The sequence below is a fragment of the Xyrauchen texanus genome, chromosome 43, assembly GCF_025860055.1.
Source record: "Xyrauchen texanus isolate HMW12.3.18 chromosome 43, RBS_HiC_50CHRs, whole genome shotgun sequence".
NCBI classification, from domain to species: domain Eukaryota; kingdom Metazoa; phylum Chordata; class Actinopteri; order Cypriniformes; family Catostomidae; genus Xyrauchen; species Xyrauchen texanus.
The window spans coordinates 10,268,023-10,291,877 of record NC_068318.1 but is presented as its reverse complement, the minus strand read 5'-3'; the positions used below and the strand labels follow the sequence as shown (position 1 = coordinate 10,291,877).

Genomic DNA, 23,855 nt, shown 5'->3' with positions numbered 1-23,855 from the left:
TCTGTCTGTCTGTCTGTCTATCTATCTATCTGTCTGTCTGTCTGTCTGTCTGTCTGTCTGTCTGTCTGTCTGTCTGTCTGTCTGTCTGTCTGTCTATCTATCTATCTATCTATCTATCTATCTGTCTATCTATCTCTGTGTCTGTCTGTCTGTCTGTCTATCTATCTATCTATCTATCTATCTATCTATCTGTCTGTCTGTCTGTCTGTCTATCTATCTATCATCTGTCTGAACATTGCTATTTCTTTCTTTCTATCTGTCTGTCTGTCTGTATATTGCTCTTTCTTTTCTATCTATCTATCTATCTATCTATCTATCTATCTATCTATCTATCTATCTATCTATCTATCTATCTATCTATCTATCTATCTATCTATCTATCTATCTATCTATCTGTTAGTCTGTCTATCTATCTCTGTGTCTGTCTGTCTATCTATCTATCTATCTATCTATCTATCTATCTATCTATCTATCTATCTATCTATCTATCTATCTATCTATCTATCTATCTATCTATCTATCTGTCTGTCTGTCTGTCTGTCTATATGTCTGTCTGTCTGTCTGTCTATCTATCTATCTATATCTATTCATAGTGATTTTATTGTGAATGTAACCCTTCAGCTATTGTTTGCTAAGTCTTTTCAATTCCTTTCTACATGTTTTATAATGATTTCTTGTGGCTTTAAAAAAAGAATTCCTGATGTTTATTATGCACCGTTATAACATGAGCGCACGCTCTTCTCCGACACGAGCGCGACTGCACTGTCAGCGCATGCGCCCGCATTGATTAAAAAAAAACTTTTACGCCATGAGATGAATTTCAAGTGGACTAGATCGTCTGAAAGGGACATTTCTTGAAGAAGGATTTGTTGTTAGATGGCAAGAGCGTGTTGTCATGCAGGATTTAAATAACTGCTCTCTCTGTCCACGCGCGTCAGCTGATTTTCTAGTAATGGATTTGATGTGTTCCAATAACAAAGACGCGCAGTACATGACAGGAATGAGAGGAGACAGCAATCATGCCATTAACAGAGGCAAATGGACAACAGCGACCTGGGCTCTCCAACTTTTCTGCATCTCTCTCCTGACTTCATTCGGGAAAGGGGAAGACGGGTCTTGCCATGGATCATTTGATTTATATTTTGTTTTGGATCGGTGAGTTTGACAGTATTTACAATAGCAAGATACAATGTAATTCTACATGTTTTATAGGCAGTATGTTTACACATGTTTGTGTATGAACCGTGCAAAAACACACACTCGCTCTAATTGAAATATAAATAACAATGAATAATGAATTTTTTCTTTGAGCTCTAAAAAGTCTCGCAGAGTCCTAAGGGGCCCTTATATGGTCCTGTTTATCTCTCTAAAATGACCAAACGTTCACTATCCTTCTAGGTCAGGGAGCGTGTCTGACAACTGGCTGGAGATATATGGATTTGTGGAACAGTTGACAAATCGTTTTGTAAGGTAAGAAACTATCAGTTAGAATATTTATGTTCCTTTTTATATAATTAACTAATAAAGTATTAACGTTGTTAGACGGGTTAAAAAGTTTCAGCACTGTCTACCACATAAGTCCTGCTTGGTAGAAGCCAGTTGTTCATGGGGTTCAGCTTCTTGCACATGTGTGTCACTAAATATAAACTTAATTGTAGATTACTATGTTTAACTTTAGTGTGTGTATGATGTGTGTTTGGATTAGTGTGTGGTAGGTGACCTAGTTCATGCAACATTGGGCATGAGAGGGCAAAATGTTGAACCTCACAGTAGTAATTTACACCAAGCATTGCACTACTAAATAGTCACTGTGTATATATTATTGGAAACCATATAATTTTTCTTACCCACAAAGAGAGTAAATTTGACTTTATTGTGTTGTTTTGTTTCATGCAATTCATGATTGATTGTGTTTTTTTCCTGAAGCCCAAAGATGAGAGTATCCTACATAGTCTTTTCCTCAAATGCTGAAGTAATTTTGCCCCTCACCGAACACAGGTGTGATTTCATTCAGTCTTACAGCAGCATTCTAGTAAATCTTAACTGTACTTCAAATACAAAGGATATAACATTTTCTCCGGGCTTTTAGGGCAGCTATAGATAATGGTCTGCAAAGGTTGAGCAAGATAAAACCTGCTGGTGAGACCTATATGCATGAGGGGTTAATAAAGGTGAATTCAATATAATAACATGCATATTTTCATTCTAAAGTGGCCCCAATAACCATTTGGACACTAAAGCTACACTTAATTTTGAACAGTATATTTTTTATAATTTAAACCTAGCAAACACAAAAGATGGTAAATGTAAATGGCACTTAGTGAAGTCACAAATGCAATGACATTCATACATATTTAAATTTGGTGTAAGTTTTGTTTTGTTAAAGTGTGCTTGTGGAATTTTTCCTTCAAATAAATGTCACTTAGTGTGATAGTTCTTATCTAATACAATTACATTCATGCCCAAGTACTTTTTGGGGCCTCTGTATGTTTGTAGTCATAACAAATAAATGTGTTTTAGGCATTAGATCAAATGACTGCCCAGGGCACAAGAGTGTCTAGCATCATTATTGCACTGACTGATGGGAAGCTGGAGGTCTATCCTCATGAACTCGCTGTAAAAGAGGTAAAGCAGCATATGTTTCATTCATAGCCCATGTAGCATAGCACAAACAACATAGGGAGTAACATGTGGAAGCATTTATATTATGTGGAATTGACTGATAAAATCAATTGAGGTATTTAACTGCACTAAAAAATACTTGTAAGATTTTTTGTACAAGGTTTTTTAATGATATAATATTAACTCAATTGTAATGACTTTGATTTAAGTGAGTAAATTTAACATAAACATTTCTGTTAAAACAGTAACTTTTACTCACAAATCTGACATACATGGTCCTTAAATAAAATTTAATCAAATTTTTGTGAACATTTATTAGTACATTTCACATTTTCTACTTTCCTTATAAACACAAGTTTAATCATGCACCACATGACATCAAAGCCTTCCACAGGGACGCTTAATGCATGCTATGTAGTCTATTTAGACAACATCAACTTGCATTACTGGAAATAGATAGACGCACAGACCTGAAAACTTGCACAAAACACTGTGATGGTAGCAACCAACAGATCAATTTTGAAATAAAAATATTTTTTTCAGTGCTGCTTCCACTTTAAAAATTCTGTTGCTTTAAATACGTACCTTAGGTTATTAATTATGTATTAAAGGTATAGTTCACCTGAAAATGAAAATTCTCATAATTTACCCTCCTGCCATCCTAGATGTGTATGACTTTTTTCTTCAGCAGATCACAAACGAAGATTTTTAGAAGAATATCTCAGCTCTGTAGGTCCATATTATGCAAGTGAATGGTGACCAGAACCTTTTAACTCCAAAAACTCCAGTTATAATCCAGACACAATATTTAAGTATTTTTTTTAAACTCTAAATCTCCAATTTTATGTTCACTTTCAGATGTAAAAGTTAAAGTGGATATTTAGAGTAAAAAAAGAACTGAAATATTATTCTTGTTTCTCACCCACACCTATTATATCACTTATGAAAATATGAATTTAACCGCTGGAGTCTTATGGATTACATTTATGTTTATGAAATATTCTTCTGAAAATCTTTGTTGATCACACTTATATTAGGTGGCCTTAACTACTATGTACTAACATTAAATGCATACAAGACTATGTATTTACTGTGTAACTACATGTTGTTCTGCAAAATGCCCACATTTGCTGCTACTGAGGTTGAGGTATGGGTAAGTTTAGGAGTAAAGTTAGGGTTAGGATTAGGGGTTAGAGTTAGGGATAGGGGTAAAATTAACAGTTTAACTACAAATGTAATGAAATGCAACAACATGTATGTACATAATAAGTACATAGTATCAAATTGTTAAGTGCATAGTAGTTAAGGCCACCTAATATAAAGTGGGTCCTCTTCATTTGTGTTCTGCTGAAGAAAGAAAGTCATACACATCTGCGATGTCATGAGGGTGAGTAAATGAGAAGATTTTAATTTGATCAATTTGGGTGAACTATCCCTTTTAGAATCTACTAAATTCACTACATTTGTTTACTCAGGCTGATCAGGCAAGACAGTATGGTGCCCGGGTATATTGTGTAGGTGTAAATGACTTTGATGCAAACCAGGTAAGACTTATATAAGTGATTCTTCTATCATGATCACACAGGAAATTGACATTTATCCTCTGACTTAGAAATTGACCCAATTTTGCTGAATTACTGACAAGTGCCATCCTCCATCTGACATTTTTTTAAAGGGGGTTAAAGGAAAAAAAAGGACACCTTAGCAACAGCATAGCAATGCCCTAGCAAACCCTCTAGCTTCTACAAGGGCAAGCATGTTCTTTTAAATATCAATCCAAGCATTCTATCTTGGCTGGATCTATTCTAAGTTCTTCTTCAGTAGATTGCTTATAATTGCCATCATGGGAACATAGTGTTCATGACGATGTGCATTAGTAACAGTGTCACAGAGAGATCCATTATATTGAGTTTGGTGGATGTCTGGGCAGGAAGCTGTGTGTAATTGGATTATGCAGAGCACATATCCGGCTCATTTTACATTAGCATGAGATCGATTATTTGTCCTGGGAAATGTTAGCAGGATTGCTGCAATAAATAACAGCTACAAAGATTTGTTATTCTACAAAGGAAATTATTTTCTTAATCAGTATTTTGATTTGTCTTATTTTCCAGTAAGAATATCTAAACATCCTTAAAACAAGATACATTTACTTGACAGGCAAAATTCTGTAAGATATTAAGACTTTCAGATAATATATCTTGAATTAAGATTCTTCTTCTTATTCTATCAGCATTTTTCTTGTTTTAAAAATATATTTAACAAAATTGACAAAAACAAAAATTGTCAATAGCGTAAGACATATACATATTTTAAAATAGATGATGCCAAGATGTCTTAAGATGGTTATTTATATTTTCAGCTTTGTGTCAATAGGAAATATACTTTTCAGAGTCCCAAGCATTTTTTTTGCAGATAGAAAAGATTAGAATATAATAATAGGGTGCCCTGCAACAGATGTCATGGCCCCCATAAAGCCCCCCACTGAACATTGTGCCTGAGATTAAATAAAGAGACAGAAGCAATTGAGAAAACCTAAATAGAAAGAAGAACTGTGGCAAATTCTCCAAGAAGCTTTAAACATCCTATCTACCAACAACCAAGACAAACTGTCCAGGTGTACCTTAGATAATTGGTGCTGTTTTAAATGGAAAGGTGGTCACACCAAATATTGATTTAGCTTTTTTATGTTTACTGGACATAAGTGATAAATGAAAACTATTTATGTCATTATTTTTGAAGACATGCTTACTATGCAGCCCAAGTGCTTAAAACTTTTGCACAGTAGGCATATATATATATATATATATATATATATATATATATATATATATATATATATATATATATATATATATATATATATATATATTAGTTATTTCAATATATATAAACAAGCAGTATTATCTTACAAAATTGTGCTTCTTAATATTTTTTATTATTTAACATTTTATATATTTTAATTGAAAAACGAGACAAAATAGTGCTTAATATTTATGTATTTATTTATTGCAAAGACGTCTGTGAATTGGTATGATAAATGTAATATTTGTTTAAATGTAACATGTTTTCATTGTAAGCTTATAGATATTGCAGACAGCAAAGATCAAGTGTTTCCTGTTGTGGATGGATTCCAAGCACTCAAAACCATCGTAAATTCGGTGAGGCTGAACATAAGGAAGCCAAAGAGACATTTATAATATGTGATATATATTTGATGCCTTCTGTTTGACCTGTATTACTTGTATTTACTGTATGTTTACAGATTTTAAAGAAATCATGTATAGAGATTTTTAACGTGGAGCCCTCCAGCATTTGTGTGAATGGTACGAAACACATGATTAATATTCATCTAAATTGATTGTGTCCTTTTGAACCCAAGATCATGGCTAACGTCTATGTAAACACTGTGTTTTAGAATCTTTCAACATTGTCCTGAGAGGACGGGGATTCACGCAGGGAAGTACCTCAGAGGGTGTGGTCTGCACGTTATCTGTCAATCAACAGGAGCCCTATAGTAAGCCATTCAATGGATTCCATATAAATCTTCAGCTTTTACACACATCACACTATTAAAACAAGACCCTCTATTACAAAGACTCTTGACAGAACAAGACATATAATACACCTTCCCATTCAGCACATGAATTAGTGACATGGTGAGCCACAATGGCCTCAGGGGAATCTGGTCCTAAAACAGTCTTATTGTTGTGTATGTAGCCACATTCTTAAACGCTTAGTTCACCCACAAATGAAAATATTGTCATAATTTACTCATCAATGTTGTTACAAACCATGTGACATTCTTTCTTCAGTAGAACACGTTGCAACTTAAATTTTTGGTGTGTTCATCACTCAAAACTAATGTATGGCTTCAGAAGGCTTGGAATATAGTGTACAATTTGAATGGTATATTTTATGATAGTTTGATGCTGCTTATGGTGACGACCCCAAGTCTCCTCTCACTTTCATTGTATGGACAAGTGTGGCCAGGATACTCTTCAATATACTCCTTTTGTGTTCCATGGAAGAAAGAAAGTCCAACATGAGCACACAGGAAATCAATATGCAGCTTCCGAAAGTTCATGTAACCTAAAATCGACCTGATACTGCAGAATTACTTAAAAGCGCTATGAATTCATTTTTGCATAAATTTGAACATGTTTACCTTTTCCTGCTGTGCTACTGCAATCTCTACAACACTGATTCTGGTTCCGTGGAAACCAAGAAGTAATTGCGTTCACATAAACAATGGTGAGCGTGATTTGGAGGTTGTCATTTTGCTCTAAAATTACATATTTATTCCACTGACGGTTAGGTTTAGGGTTGGGGTTTGGGTTTGTGAGTAGGGTTAATACAATATGCAATCCTGTTGGTTGAATTACATAATTTACAACTGAAAAAAACTTGCTTTTGGTGCCACCCTGTGGACATTTCACCTTAACAACACTTCCAGCTTTGGCCACTGGGTGTAGTAGTTTGATTTACAGTAAGCGCGGACTGATTTCAGCAGAAAAACTTTTGACCTCCTGTCAACAAATTCATAGTGTGATCAGTCTGGAAAGTCACATTTTTGGTCGAACTATGCCTTCAAACGGGGCCTTTGTGTTTCAGTCTGAAATTGGCATTTTACAACAATCTCAAGCTGCTCTCTCTTCCTTCTAGATGAGAGGCCGAGTATAGTGAAGGATAATTACATGCTGTGTTCAGCTCCAGTGTTGACCGAGGTCGGACAGTAAGTGGCATTCCTCCAGTTTCTGTCAAGAACAGTGGCTATCCATTCACAGAGATACAGCTGTTACAAGCCGGCAGTCAAAGGGAACGGGTTCATCAACTTTTTCCCGGGGGTTTCTATCTTAGTTTCTGTTTATAGCTTAGCTAATAGTCAACTGATAAGGCCCACGCACAGTGCAAGGCAGTATCGCAGAAACAAAGCAACATTTGTGACGACAGCACATTTTTGTTTGCCGTGGCACACTGGCTGTAAGAGACACACAAAATGACCAACTAATGTTTCTTCATTTGCTTTTCCTCGTGGCCAAGCCTATATTGAACAACCAGAAGAAAGAGCCTTAATTCATCTTGTTTAAAAAAATATTTTTGCACAGCGGTGTTGGCCTGCCTGTCTTGACTATCAATGCTTCTCCCCATGGTATTTATACATGTAATAACAGACTTTTCCTCTCTCAACAGCTCAATCGATGTGCTCATTAGTCTAAATAATGGCCAGTCTTTCATTTCAAGTCCAATCACAATATATGCCACCACTTGTGTAAGTACACATGAATCCCATTTTTAACAAACCAACTTTAATAATACATTAATTTGCTAATCAACTTTACGGCATTTACTTTTTAAAGGGGTATTTCACCCAAAAATAAAATTCTGTCATCATTTACTCACCTTCATGCCATCCCAGATTTTCTTTCTTCTGCAGAACACAAACAAAGATTTTTTGAAGAATATCTCAGCTTTGTAGGTCCATACAATGCAAGTGAATAGTGATCAGAACTTTGTAGCTCCAAAAATTATGCAATGGAAATAAATGTATCATGCTGTTTCATGTTGTCTTTACTGATGGCACTGCAAAGCAAAAAATAAATGTAATTTATTTATTTTTAATTGTATCAATTCATTATTATTATTATTATTATTATTAAGAAAACATGTGGAAGAGACACTAGTAGATGAAATGGATTTTTAAATAAATAGTTTTAATGATTGCAAAATAATTATTAAGGTTATCGTTTTCATTGTTTATAGGCTGATGGTCTGGTAGTGGCTATTGTCATCCTGGTACTGCTGGTACTGTTGGGTCTAATTGTGCTCTGGTGGTTTTGGCCTCTCTGCTGCACTGTGGTATAACAATCTGTTCTTTTCCACATATTTTTGTGACTAAAAGTATATTAATGCAATATTAATATACATTAGGACTGATGTTGTACTCCCGTCACAGGTAATCAGGGATCCACCCCCATCTCTCCCACCGCCACCACGACCAATACCTGTAGGTAAACTATAAGCCTATATACAGTATATATATATATGTATATATGTAGCCAAAAGTTTGGAATAATGTACAGACTTTTTGGCAAATTTTGGCTGCCAGTGTATATATACACACACACACGCATGTGTGTGTATATATATATATATATATATACACATATATATACAGTAAGTATGTAATTGACTGTTGTCCCGGGATTTCATACATTGCTATTCTAGTTTAATTTCTATCATATCACGCTGCTGTCTGTCTTCTCACATAATAAATTAATTTAAACTTAAATCAATATGCGATGTTTAGTTAGAATTTAATCTGATTTTATTTGATTATGAGCAATGTAATTAGCTACTATTGCTATAATGTACAGTCATCAGTATACTTTGAAGTAATGCTCACCAAAGTTTGAGCATAGAGGTCTCTTGAAACACTTGCTGTATAAGTATCTTACTTTATGTGTTCCTTTATCTTATAGGAACCCGAGATCGACCCTCTGCCAAAGAAAAAATGGCCCACAGTGGATGCATCATATTATGGTGGCAGAGGGCCAGGTGGTATTACACGCATGGAGGTAACTCAGAGAACATTTTAAAATACAATCCATTTAATTGAAAATTTCTGATAGTAGAATTGTTGATCTGAGAGTTGTCATTACTAGTTATAGACTGAAATATCGAAATTTGAGATTATTGATCAGAAAGTGTTAGTGCACATTTTCTGTTTTAAAATATGTTTTGTGAATTTTGAGTAAATATTGTTTAATATAAGTTCATTTATATTCAGCAATTTGTGTAAATCTTATTTGCCAACATTAAATTGTTTATATGTCTATTTATATACAGTACATATATGCATTTTATCAGCTATCCTGCGAGTAAAGATGCTGACTACTACCTCTGGAGTTGCGAGTTCGAATCCAGGCCGTGCTTAATGACTCCAGCCAGGTCCCCTAAGCAACCAAATTGGCCCAGTTGCTAGGGAGGGTTGAGTCACATGGGGTAACCTCCTCATGGTCGCTATAATGTGGTTCGCTCTCGGTGGGTGCGTGGTGAGTTGTGCGTGGATGCCGCGAAGAATAGCGTGAAGCCTCCACACACACTATGTCTCCGCGGTAACGCTCTCAACAAGCCACGTGATAAGATGCATGGTTTGATGGTCTTAGATGCAGAGATTCATCCTCCGCCACCCAGATTGAGGCAAGTCACTATGCCACCACGAGAACTTAGAGCGCATTGGGAATTGGGCATTCCAAATTGGGGAGAAAAGGGGAAAAGATATAAAAAAAGACAACATGATCACATTGGAACTCAACATTTTGCTATCGAATGTTCCAGTACCCTGACATTGAGCCCATTCTGCTGACTTACTTACAAGCATTCCCATCAGAAATCTTTTCAGCAAGTCAAATGTTTTCAGTTTTTCCTGTGGCACTACTGATAGCACATTGTGCATACAGCATCTGAGACATGGGTTCTGCTCCCATGCATCCAATGATGTGCACGATTTGTTTGTTGCAGTTTCACTCTAAAATTACATTTCTACTTCTACTGAAGATTAGGGTTGGGGTTTGGGCGTATGGTTAATAAAATATGCATAATAAAATATGCAGCTATAGAATTTTAGGAAACTCTGATTTTAGTTGAAGAATTTTCGACCTACTGTTGCTGAATTCACAGTGAGATCAGTCTGATCAAGATGAACAGCAGAGAGGTTTTTTTAGATCAATCCTCCAACTCTTAGATACCTAATGGAAAAAAAGTATATGGATATACACTGAAGCTAACAACATCCACAGGTTCGTTGGGGTGAAAAGGGCTCTACAGAGGAAGGGACACGGTTGGAGAAAGCCAAAAATGCTGTAGTCAAAATGCCGGAGGAGGAGTTTGAAGAGCCTGTAATTAAACCCCCACCCAGACCACCAACAATATATCATGCCCCGGTCCAAGACAAATGGTACACTCCCATTAAAGTAAGCATCCTTACAGCACTTGTTTTATAAAAAATTATACATTGACTCTTGTGTTGTTTGAGGAGTTTTTCATTGTAATTACTGTGTATAGTGATGTCATTCTATGTATTTTTGTCAAATGTTGTTTTTTTGTTGGATGTTGTACCATTATTAGGGACGATTTGATGCTGTATTGGCATTGCTGTGTAGACAGTACAACAGAGTTGCTATCATGAGACCTACAGCAAATGAAAAGGTATGGTTGTCATGTTAAACATTTTAACATTAAATCCTATTATCAACACAAAACGTCTCGGTTACTGATGTAACCTCCAACGAGACATTGTGTCGATGAGTTGACACTAGGGGTCACATTTGGGAGCCCAGACATCTCTGATCTTTGAGAACAGGCCAATGAGAATTAGCGTGTGGGATTTGCATGCCACACCCCAGAAAAAAAGTGTATAAAAGGAGTGCCGTTGCAAACACACACTTAGGTTTCGCACTGAGGAACCGAGCCAAAGACCCGGCCATTTCAGCAGTTGGTTCAGTGTTGTGGCAAGAGGGACACAACGTCTCGTTCCCTCCATCAGGGAATGGAGGTTACATCAGTAACCGAGATGTTCCCTATCTGTCACACACTCAACATTGTGTCAATGAGTTGACACTAGGGATCCCAATGGAAAACGCTGCAAGAGCTGAACCGGGTTACGCAGACTGGCGGTGCGAGATGGGCAGAACTCCGTGCCTCGTAGTCGTGTAACTACCCCAACACACTGGCAGGCATGAAGTGGTCCCCTACACTTCGGGGAGTGGCTAACTACTCAGAAGTTTAAGGACTGGCTGGCCCAGCCATAGCCTTCTCTCTATTGTTCTCCCCAAAAAAGGAACAAATCGTTCAGCTGTGGGCCATATAAGGTCCACATTGGGGGGAGTCCCTCCAAAAAGGAGGACACTGTGGAGACCACACCCGGCCCCGAGAGGGGGGGTCTTCTAAGTGGAATACAACACATGGTCTTACCAGGTCGGAGCAGAAGCACGTTGTGTGGAGCTGCACTGGGGTAGGTCCTACCCAAGGAGGGGAGGAGTTACTACAAACACGTTGACCAAGGACAGAGAGCCCTCTGCCCAAGGAAGACGCGGTTTACCAGCGGGGAAACCATTTTGCGGAATATACATCACACAGGGCTACGTAAGGAGACAACCAGCACATGTGGACCACTTACCTCAGTACGGGGGCCTAAGCGACACACATACTGGGGCGGCAGCGAGCCTCTCCGAAGACTTGTCAGCCGCTGGGCTAAGGAGGAAGAACGTCCAGGGTTCACACTTTTTTGGAACGCAGCTGGGAAAAGAGCCCACATCTTCACCTCAAGGGAGGGGAAAGGCAATATACGCAAGCGGTACACCTGGCCAGATGACCCAAACTTACCTGTTTGTGTCACCTGATAACACACGGGATGAAACTGGCTCAACCCTGAGGTTATAAAACCTTGCAAAGGTATTAGGTGTTGCCCAGCCCGCAGCTCTACAGATGTCTGCTAGAGAGGCGCCACGGGACAACGCCCAAGAAGCCGCAACACCCCTGGTAGATTGGGCTCAAAGGCCAGCAGGGGGCTGGTATGCCATGGTATGCCTCTTACGAGAGAATGCCACGACTGCAACGTTGCCAAAATCATGCCCTTGCAGTGAGAGCATGACCTGTCCACAAGCGCTGTCCCCTCGTGGGGAGTGCCCAACACGAGAGACAGCGATAGTGGTATAGTGGATATATATATATATATATATATATATATATATATATATATATATATATATATATATATATATATATATATATACAGTATATATATATATATATGTGTATAAGAAGTTCTGCTCAGCTGTCAAAGCGTCCAGGGGTGTTTTACTCAGCACAACCGTTGTGTGTGAGGGGGAGAACTGATGTAATGCGCCGTAGATCCAACAGCCTTTCAAAAAGAGAGATTAATGGAACAGCAGGAGGAATTCAGCTCTGTGAATATGTCAGCTCGGCTCCAAAGAAGACATCTGAGTGTGTGTTTGCATCGGCACTCCTTTTATACCCGTTTGTCTGGGGGAGTGGCATGCAAATCCCACACACCAATTCTCATTGGCCTTTTCTCAAAGATCAGAGATGTCTGGGCTCCCAAGGGTGACCCCTTGTGTCAACTCATCGACACAACTGTGTCGTTGTGACAGATAGGGAAAAAATTGAACTGAAATTGTTTCATGAGGATAGGAGTAATAACTTTATTCCTCAAACTTTAGGTTCTTAAATTACATAGGAATAGTGTAACAGTTTGTGAGAAGGAGGAAGATAGGGCCGACTTGAAAAACACGTAAACATTTATTGTTGTACAACACTTTTCAGCATCACAACACACATTCAAAAACACTGCTTTTCAGCAGCATGGAGACATCTTGACCCACACGGACAGCTTCACACATCTCTCTCTCCCGTCTGCCGCTTTCTCCTCTCCTTAAGTACTCCCACCGCACCTCGCTGGAACGCAAGACCAGTGAGGCACACAGGTGAAAGTAATTCGCCACTCATCATCTCAGCCTCATTCTGCCCAAATGCCGCTCGGCTCTGCCCTACTCACCACAAATATGTAAAGGAAATGTTCAATTGATGAAAAATCTGCCTTTGATATTCTTAAAGGGCTTGTTGTGTAGACATAAGCAGATACACAGTTTATATGTGATCAGTCAGATTTGAAAAGGATCAGTCAGTGGTTCTGTTTCAAAACCTAGTGAGCTCACTTGCCTATATGGGCAGCTGCCTTCTAAGGGCCTGTTCAGACCAAACACATTCTTGCATTTAACAATAGGCCACATCCACACTAATACGCTTTCGGTCGAAAATGCATTTATCTGGCTTCGTTTATGCCTTAGGCATTTTCCTTAACCGAAAACAGAGACTTTCGAAGACGATCTCCATAATCGCATACTTTGGAATAAATACTAAATACTGAGTTTTCAAACTTAAACAGGCAGCAGTTAGTGAGACTGGGGAAATTCACTTCCAGCCCCTGTACGATCAGCACTGGTCCCCCACAGGGATGTGTGCTCTCCCCATTACTCTTCTCCCTCTACACCAATGACTGCATCGCCAAGGACCCCTCTGTCAACCTCCTGAAGGTTGCAGACGATACTACTGTCATCAGCCTCATCTAGGATCCAAGAGTCTGCATACAGAAGGGAGGTTGAACAGCTGACAGTCTGGTGTAGTCAAAACAACCTGGAGCTGAACACGCTCAAAACAGTGGAGATGATAGTGGACTTTAGGAGGAACACCCCAACATTGACCCCCCCTCACCATTCTAAACAGCACTGTGGCAGCAGTGGAGTCATTCATGTTCCTGTGCTCTACCATCTCACTGGACCTGAAATGACTCAGCAGGATTTGTACCTCCTTCACCAGTTGAGAGTTCAACCTGCCACAGGCGCTGCTGATGCAGTTCTACTGCATTTTAATAACTGTCTGGTTTGGATCAGCTATGAAATCGGACATCAGAAGACTACAAAGGACTGTTTGGACTGCTGAGCAGATTATTGGTTGTCCTCTGTCCTCCCTTCAAGAACTTTAGACATCCAGAATGAGGAAAAGGGCTGGAAAAATCACTCTGGACCCCACTCGACCAACCAACTACCTCTTTGAACTGCTTCCTTCTGGCTGGCGCTACAGAGCACTGAGCACCAGAACCGTCAGGCACAAGAACAGCTTTTTCCCTCAGGCTATCCATCTCATGAACAGTTGAAACTGCTCCATTGAGCAATAATTATGTGCAATACAAAGCTTAGTCTATTTATATTTATCCAGCATATCTTACCTCATTTGCCATTACATTCCCTTGCACTATCTGTATATAACAGATTTGTATTTGTACATACATACCGTATATTTTGTGTGTATATATATATATATATATATATTGTCTTATTGTGTATTTCTATATATACTTATATTTTCTATTCGCTTTTTATAAAAATTATTAGCTCTGTCTTGTTGTATTGTTTGTGCACTGGAAGCTATTGCCACCATGACAAATTCCTTGTATGTGTAAGCATACTTGGCAATAAAGCTGATTCTGATTCTGATTCTTCTGAAAAGCAAGAATTGGCACCAAAGTCAAAGATGTTATTCTAGCACATGTTTAGAATTAAACTAAAAAAGGATGGATGCAAAAATCCTTTTGGTGTGAACAGCTCCTAAAGGGGCATTATAATTGAAATGGAACCTCACATGACCGATTTGAAACATACATAGGCTCATACTAATAGCGCTCATCACATGAATTGAATGAGAGATGCAAGTCACAATTGATTGCACTACAAATTAGACGTTAGCGTGTTGCTAAGCTAATGATTCGTTACTCTAAGAAGCATGTACAAACATTAGGTAAAAACTTTTTTGTTATTCAATATATTACTTTTAAAATTGACATTTTTCCTCATGCTGTCTGTGAATTTGGATTGATTTTTTTTCCATTGATCTCATGGGTTTTGTTCATAAAGGATACTTGTGAAACTGGCTTAGAATTTTACCAAAGGAAGTTATCTTTAGAAGGCAGCATAATGTTTCTACCTACCTTTTGGAACAATGTCAGTAGTGTGCCTATGATGCCTTCAAATTCTATCTAGTTTGGCAGCTCACTAGATTTAGGAATCGAGCCATGGCCGGATCTAAGGGGGGGCAAGGGGGGCATTGCACTGCTAGATATTCCTTGTGCCCCCAGAAACACCTCCACTAATGTCTGTAAGTGCTGCTCAGACTGGTCAGAAGCTGACCCTAAAACACACGTCACTATTATAATCATTAGTTTGGCCTGACTGTCACAGCCCTCATCTGCCACTTCACTGCCGAGAGTGACCTCTCACCCCTCACTGATTTCACTGTCACATTTAGTTTAGGATTAACTGAAATGTTCTTCTCAGGACACAATGGGAATATTGTTAAAGTGTTTGACTGTGGACAGTAATATGATCTTGGCACAGTTATCCTTAGACTCCTGTATATAACATTTATAGTGTACACAGTAATACAGTAAAACTGTGAGACCAGTTGTGCAAATGCTTCTACTTTCCTTTTTCTATTTTATATAAAACTAAAATCACAGATTTTCATTGTGGTCTCAGACTTTGGACCCCCATATTTTATATAATACATACAATATTTATATATCTAAATAATGTATTATACAAATATTATAATTCACTTGGACTTATTGAGATTTCTAATAACTTAATCACTCTTTTCTTAAAGGGATACTTCACCCAAAAATGTAAATTCTCTCATTTACTCACCCTCATTCCATCCCAGATGTGTATGACATTTTTTCTTCTGAAGAACACAAACACATATTTCAGCTGCTCTGTAGGTCCATACAAAGCAAGTGAATGGTGTCCAAAACTTAGAATCTCCAAAAAGCACATAAAGGCTGCATAAAATAATCCTAATGACCCCTGTGGTTTAATCCATGTCTTCTGAAGTGATATATTAAGTGGGGGTGAGAAACAGGTCAATATTTAAATCCATTTTTACTATGAACCTCGCCTTTCACTTCCACGTTTCACACTTCTTTTGTTTTTTGGCGATTCACATTCTTCATGCATATAGCCTGGTGGTGGGGCTGGTCAAAGGTGGAGATTTATTTATAACAAAACAACACAAAAGTGTAATATTTTCTAAATGTTTTGCATCAGAAATATTCACACCAAGTCTGATTCCAAATCTTGATTCCCATCATTCTCTGAAATTCCAAAAGTAAATTGTTTGGCTTCTGAACAATTACAAAATTTACCTAGTTTCTGAATTAAAAAAGAAATAAATCACTCAATTTGAAGGTGTTCATAGAGATGCACTTAAAAATCTTGTTATGCATGTTTTTTACATGGCAAATGTTCAGACTTGGTGTAAATAGGCCTTCATTTTCAATGCTGGTACCTCTTCTACAGTCATGCTGTAATCATGGTACAATATCTGTCAAAACATGGTTTGTCAAACATAAGTTTTGCTTGATCATGCCCGGAATCTATTATTGCAGCTTCCTTACCACCAATTAAAATCAAATCCCTTTATCATATATGTCACTGTGACAAAATATTGTCAAAACAAAAAAATGTTACCATTTGAGTTTTATTATAAAAATCCACTGTGGATGATTTAGCATCAGTACTGAGTTATTGTGATATGGACTAGTTAAGTGAGAGGTGGAAGAGCTTTCACCAGTCTCAAAATGAGGGCATAGGCAGTAACATGAGGGCGAGAAATTAGGAGATCTGCTTTGTCATATTTCACATTTATAAGAGATAATGGGTTAAAGGGCAATGGTGTAGATGGAGTGAACTGTGGGTGGTGGGATTCTCCTTCATTATAGATCTGTAATGTAGAGTAACATCCTGTTTTTTTGTGTGTCTTTTAGGGGCGCTGCATCAAATTCACTCGGGTTCAAAGACAATGATTGATTAAATATGATGTGTCCTTTACCTTAAAAGTAAGTTCTCATAAATGCTGTTTAGAAAAATTACAACATTATTTTTTTCTTTAAATACAGTATGTAGAGTTCATAACAAATGTCTGAATTGTTATTGTCACTTTTCAAGTATTTCAAGTAAGATAGACGGGGGAATCTGCAGCCAGATGGATACAAAGGGCAAAACGGCAGCTTTTGTCTCGACGCGAGATGTTTTTGACTTAGACTCTTTTGTTAGGGTGGTTCCAAGTAAAAATCTATACTTAAACAGCATCCAACGATAGAGAGTGATTCCAGGGTGGAGTATAAACTTAAGGTCAATGTATAAGGTCTATGGTCAAGGTTTCATAATGGTCCAAAAACAAAAAGCTGGATAACCATGGTACTCTGATGAATAAAAAAGCCTTTATTATCACATGGTTTAATTCAAAAGGTAAAACGCTCTACTACGCATTTCGGCATGAGCATTCCTGAGGGAGAGTAACAAACTAGCTTCACACAGGTGAGAGTAATATCAATCATTTAGTAAGTCACATGATCAACTTGTTGATCTATACTATATTGTTAAACATTCGCTATTGTTACTTGTTATTTTTTTGTTCTCAAAGAGAATATTACAAATAATACACTAAACAAAATGCAACCAAAAAAGATTCTTAAAAAAAAAAAATATATATATATATATATATATATATATTATAAATAAGGACTAAATTGAATTATTATATGGTCAATACCTTGTATTTTAAGAATAGAATAATTACAGTTATAGCCATAGTATACTCTTCATTACCCCACCTAATGGCATATTTATGTTCAGCCAGACACTATTGCAATTGTCTTTTTGTACTACCATTATAGAAAACCTTACAATGTGGACATCCCAACCTGTAGATAACATGAGTAGTTTTACAATTAATGAAATATTACATAGAATAAATCTTTTGTTTTTCCATCTAGAAAAGTTTTTCCTTGCACTACATTATCGCAATGATTACATCGATGATATTTAAAACAACACTTAAGTTTATCCCCTAACCAATGATTTTTACGAGTGGGTGGTAATGTACTATGTACTAATCTGTCACCTTGGAAGATCTGGGAATTTACCTCTCAAAAATCATCACTCGGTATAATGCCCCAATTCTTTCAGATAATCTGTTGGACTTTTTCAGCAATCTTGCTATATTGTAACAAAATAAACTTTATTTGATGTTTCAGATCTCGTTTTCCTTTTTAATAAATACATTTTTCACACGTCTTCTAGCTTTTTGGAGAGTTTCGAACTTATACCCTCTGTTTAAAAAGAGTTTTTCGAAGTCCTTAGATTTATCCTCAAAAACTTGCTCTTTGTCACAAATCAATAGATATATCAATATATATTAAATTATATCCATGTCCTTGTTTAAATATATAATAATAAAACTAAATATGAAACACTTAAGAAAATAAGACGACTGATGTAGATCAGTCTATATATATGTATAAGTGGTTGTTTTTTGCTTTTTGTTTAGTGTATTTTTTTAAATATTCTCTTTGAGTACGAAAACAAGTAACAGTAACGAATGTTTAACACTATAGTTAACAAGCTGATCATGAGACTTACTCAATGTTATATTACTCTTACTTCTGTGAAGTTTGTTTGTTACTCTCCGTGTGGAATTCTCACACTGAAATGTGTAGGAGAGCTGTTTAACTTTTGAATTAAGCCATGTGATAATAAAGGCTTTTTAATTAAAAAGAGTGCCATAGATATCCAGCAGTTTATTTTTGGACTAAAAATCTGTACTGCTGAATTATTTCTGCATGCCTTTTAATAGTGAACTTGCTGATTTTATAGCAATTTTAAATGTTGTCTAAGCATGAGAAAAAAAAATCAATAAAGTGCCTTTTTTCAAGTGTATTAAGAGTATGATGTAAAGGAAAGCAAATGCCACTCATTATTTAATCAATATTTCGGCTAATTTGAAGAGATGTTAATTATATTTTTAGTTAATTACTAGAGAATTTGATTATTTGTTCTATTTTTGTTCTTGTATTTATGGTCTGTTTTAATTGATATGCTACATATAGTATATGACAATTTTTTTTTAATATCACACATGGCATTAAACAGCTGAAATGCATTAAAACAAATTAAATACATCTTATCTTGAGAGTATGGTTTATAATGTCATAAATGATTGTAAATCATTCTGATTGTCAAATCAGTCAAAATGTAAAAGCCTAGTACATCATTTAAAAAATGTCTTTCCATGATTTACTCTGTACGCATGATTATTTATAAGGTGATACAATAAACATTGAATTCTTTTGATGATTACTTAAATTACTCTGATAGACCACAATGTGTGATAACATATTTGTCTTGAATCTTATGTGAGCAATCAGGGATTATTATGACACAATAAACAGACTGTTTATTGTTTGAATAGCATGTTAGAATGTCTAGGTATTCCAAATGATAATCCTAAACTCTTATTTTAAGAGATTATTTTGTAGAGAAGTCTAAGGGAATCTAGAATCAGAAACATTGTTGAAATATATAATAATAAAACTAAATATGAAACACTTAATAAAATAAGACGACTGATGAAGATCAGTCAAATTAACAACTTATCAGGACATTTCTAAACAGGGAAAACTGATGCCTCAGGTGAGGAAAAATGAATAGGGAAATGCAGCCCTCTATGACAAGCATTTCTTGTATTTTTATTTATTTTTTTGGTAAAACTTAGTAATAACAAAGTAATTTTACAGCATTATTTGTTCTTTTATAAAAACACAATTGTTTATTGTATGTTCATGTTAGTTAATATTGCATTAATGAATGTTAACATTATATATATATATATATATATGTATATGTATATATATGTATATATATATATATATATGTATATATATATATATATATATATACAGGGTTGGAAGGGTTACTTTTGAAATATATTCCACTACAGATTACAGAATACATGCTTGTGGCAGCGGGGGGCGTGGTCAAGCGCCCGTCCGGGAGAGAGAAGCGGTAAGGGCGCGCGAACGCTCCACGCCTGCGGGGGGCAGGAACGGACCCTGGGGAGAGAGCAGAGCGAGAGGGAAGAGGGGAGGGAAAAAAAACAGGGGAAGACACAGGGGAAGGGGAGACAGACAGAGAGGGCGCATCCGCCCTAGGAATCGCCGCCATGTGGTCCTCCGCGAGCCGGACGGCTTCCTCCAGCGACGCCGGGCGGTGGCACTGGACCCACTCGGCCGTCTTCCGGGGCAAACGCTGGACAAACTGCTCCAGTACCACCTGGTCGACGAGCTCCTCGACGCCGCGGTCCCGCGCAAGCAGCCACCTCCGACACGCATCACGGAGCCGTTGGGCTGAACGCAAACGGGCGGTCGGATTCCTCAAGTTTTAAGGCCCGGAAGAGTTGGCGACTTTCTTCTGGGGACCGACCAACCCGTTGCAGGATGGCTTTTCGCAGGTCAGTCAGTAAGCCAGGAGGCTGGTTGCCGGCAGTTGTTGGGCCGCGAGTTGTGCTTCCCGGACAGGAGAGGGACTAACCGGGCTGCCCACTGGTCTTGGGGCCACCCCCAAATCTCCGCCGTCCTCTCGAAGAGGTCGATGAAGGCCTCTGGGTCGTCCGCCGGCCCCATCTTCTGTAACGCGGGTGGGGGCGCCCGCCAGCACGGGTGCGGCCGCAGCGTCTGGGCCGGTCTGCTGGAGGTGCGGGGACCCGGACCACTTCCGGGATCAGTGTCCGCTGATGGAAATAGGGGCGGTGGTACGGGTCTCCGATGTTCCACAGACTGCCCCCGATCGAGCTGGAGCGTATCGGATTCGGTAAGAATCTAGGGGTACATACCAAGCTTTGTTGGATACCGGCTGTAACCAGACCACCATCCACCAACGCTTGGTTCAACCCGGGCTTTGGGCTCAGCTAAACTGGTGAGGGTAAGGTGTGTACACGGGATATTCACAAATATCCCGTGGTGACTCTGGCGATCAAATTCAGGGGAGAAAACATAGTGTAGAGGCAGCGGTTAGTCCTCGCCTCACCCATCCGCTAATTTTGGGTACGGATTGGCCGAATTTTAGAAAGTTATTGGAGGGAGTTTGTGCGGATGGGTCCTGCGCGAAAGTGAAGGGGTGTGTGATGTGCGATGCTTTGGCGGGGAGGCGGAGCCAGGGCCGCCCTCGACTGCTCGAGTGACGTGGAAGGGGCGAGGTGGACGCCTCTCCTCTCCGGAATTCCCGGAGGGGACTTCCCTGGAGCAGTCGCGGATGATACCCTTAAGCACGCCTTTGACCAAGTGAGAGTAATCGATGGTCAACAACTCCGCCGGGTGTCGCCGTCTCATATCCGTATTTTTCGCTGATCAAGGATCGCTATACAGGGTGACGAGGACGCTCAAACAAAAGAGGAAGTAACACAATTATTGATTCCACGGAGCCGCCGGGAAATGGTTTTCCAGGCGCTCACTATAATCCTATGGCCGGTCACCTAGGGGAACGAAAAACACTTCTCCGCCTAATAGCCCGCTTCTATTGGCCGGGCATTGGCGGTGACGCCCGCAGGTGGTGTGCGGCGTGCCGCGAATGTCAGCTGGTAAACCCACCGCCACCCCAAAAGCGCTTTTGCGCTCTCTACCATTAATCGAGGTCCCCTTCGAAGAATTGGGATGGACCTCGCCGGGCCATTAGAACGGTCAGCACGCCGGACATCGCTCGTGTTAGTCCTAGTGGATTACGCGACGCGATATCCGGAAGCAGTGCCTCTGAGCAACATCTCCGCGACGTAGTGTTGCAGGGGCACTCTTCAAGATAATCTCCCGGTGGGGATTCCGAAAGAAATCCTCACCGATCAAGGCACAACTTTTATGTCACGGACACTTCGCTGAACTTTACGAGCTCTTGGGCATTAAATCGATTCAAGCACTAGCGCTTACCATCCTCAGACGGATGGCCTAGTGGAACGGTTTAATAAAACGCTCAAGAACATGATTCAGTAAATTGCGTACCGATGACGCTAGAAATTGGGATAAGTGGCTAGACCCCTGTTGTTTGCGGTACGAGAGGTCCCGCAAGCCTCCACCGGGTTCTCCCCGCTTGAGCTGCTGTACGGGCGACGCTCGCGGTGTCCTCGATGTCATCCGCTGAAGCATGGGAGGAGGGACCTTCTAACAGTAAAAATGAAATTCAATTCGTTCTTGATCTTAGAGCAAAACTCCACACACTGGGGCTGACTAACACAGGAGAATTTGCTCCAAGCTCAAGAACGCCAACGCCGGCTGTATGACAGGGGTGCTCGGCTACGGAAATTGCACCGGAGACAAAGTACTGTGATTACTCCCAACATCGAGCTCTAAATTACTCGCTAAGTGGCAAGGACCCTTTGAGGTCACACGACGAGTGGGGGATCTCGATTATGAGGTTATACGCACCGATAGAGGGGCGTGCGCCAAATTTATCACCTCAACCTCCTGAAATTATGGAGGGAGGAGGCGGCCTCTGTGACGCTGGCCACGGTAGTTCCAGACAGGGCGGAGCTCGGACCGAGATAAACAAAGACTACAATCTCAACACTCCGGTCACTTGTGGAGACCAACTCTCACCGCTGCAGCTCGCAGAGGTTTCTGAGTTACAAAAAGAGTTTGCGGACGTGTTTTCCCTCTCCGGGCCGTACAAACCTCATACAGCACCACATCGAGACCGAGCCGGGTGCGGTGGTGCGTTGTCACTCTATCGCTACCCGAACATAGAAAGAAAATCGCTCGGGAAGAATTAGATGCAATGCTTGATATGGGCGTAATAGAGGAATCCCACAGTGATTGGTCCAGCCCGGTTGTTCTTGTTCCCAAGAGTGATGGGTCGGTTCGGTTCTGTGTGGATTACAGAAAAGTCAACGCTGTGTCTAAATTTGACGCGCACTCAATGCCCCGTGTTGATGAACTGCTCGATCGGGTTAGGTACTGCTCGATTTTACTCGACCCTGGATTTAACAAAGGGTTATTGGCAGATCCCCTTGACACCAATGTCCCGCGAGAAAACAGCCTTCACCACGCCGCTTGGATTACACCAATTTGTGACGCTTCCTTTCGGTTTGTTTGGGGCACCAGCCACGCTCCAGCTGACTCATGGATCGGATCCTCAGACCGCGATACGCGCGACGCCGCTGCCTATTTAGATGACATTATCATCTATAGCAATGATTGGCAGCGCACATGCAACATCTGAGGGCCGCCCTGAGATCGCTAGCGGCGGGCGGGCTCACAGCAAACCCTAAGAAGTGCGCTGTTGGGCGGTGGAGGTACGGTATCTGGGGTTCCACTTGGGTCATGGCCAGGTGCGCCCCCAAATTGAAAAGACTGCGGCGATTAGCGACTTGCCCTAGACCTAAGACCAAAAAGGGGGTGAGGCAGTTCCTGGGGCTGGCTGGCTATTACAGAAGATTTGTGCCTAATTATTCGGACGCCACCAGCCCGCTGACTGACCTCACTAAAAAGGGGGCTCCAGATCCGGTCCAATGGTCGGAGCAGTGCCAACAGGCGCTTACGCAGATTAAAGCTGCACTTTGTGGGGGCCGCTTTTGCATGCACCTGACTTTTCTCTCCTTTTCTATTGCAGACGGACGCTTCAGACAGAGGGCTGGGGGCCGTACTCGCAGGTGGTGGAGGGGAGGAGCCCGGTGCTGTACATTAGCCGGAAGCTCTCCTTAAGGGAGACTAAGTACAGCACCGTGGAAAAGGAGTGTCTGGCCATCAAGTGGGCGGTCCTCACCCTCCGATACTA

At 39.7% G+C, this 23,855-nt stretch overlaps 1 protein-coding gene across 2 annotated transcripts; it reads left to right on the top strand.

Annotated features, from left to right (window-relative positions):
• The first annotated feature begins 396 nt into the window (after positions 1-396).
• LOC127635411 (anthrax toxin receptor 2-like) lies at positions 397-17,504 on the top strand. 2 transcript variants are annotated; one of them, XM_052115446.1, is made up of 18 exons: positions 409-1,155; positions 1,399-1,470; positions 1,927-1,998; positions 2,090-2,171; positions 2,521-2,625; positions 4,098-4,166; positions 5,703-5,783; positions 5,888-5,948; positions 6,041-6,139; positions 7,288-7,357; positions 7,816-7,894; positions 8,386-8,481; positions 8,579-8,629; positions 9,105-9,200; positions 10,425-10,598; positions 10,753-10,833; positions 17,024-17,095; positions 17,205-17,504. In XM_052115446.1, the coding sequence occupies exons 1-17, from the start codon at positions 896-898 to the stop codon at positions 17,060-17,062; spliced, it is 1,587 nt and encodes a 528-aa protein (XP_051971406.1). In that variant the 5' UTR covers positions 409-895; the 3' UTR covers positions 17,063-17,095; positions 17,205-17,504. The 2 variants fall into 2 exon arrangements, with proteins under 2 accessions (XP_051971407.1, XP_051971406.1); XM_052115447.1 differs by lacking the exons at positions 10,753-10,833; positions 17,024-17,095; positions 17,205-17,504 and having other exon boundaries at positions 397-1,155; positions 8,579-8,633; positions 10,425-10,584.
• The last annotated feature ends 6,351 nt before the right edge of the window (positions 17,505-23,855 follow it).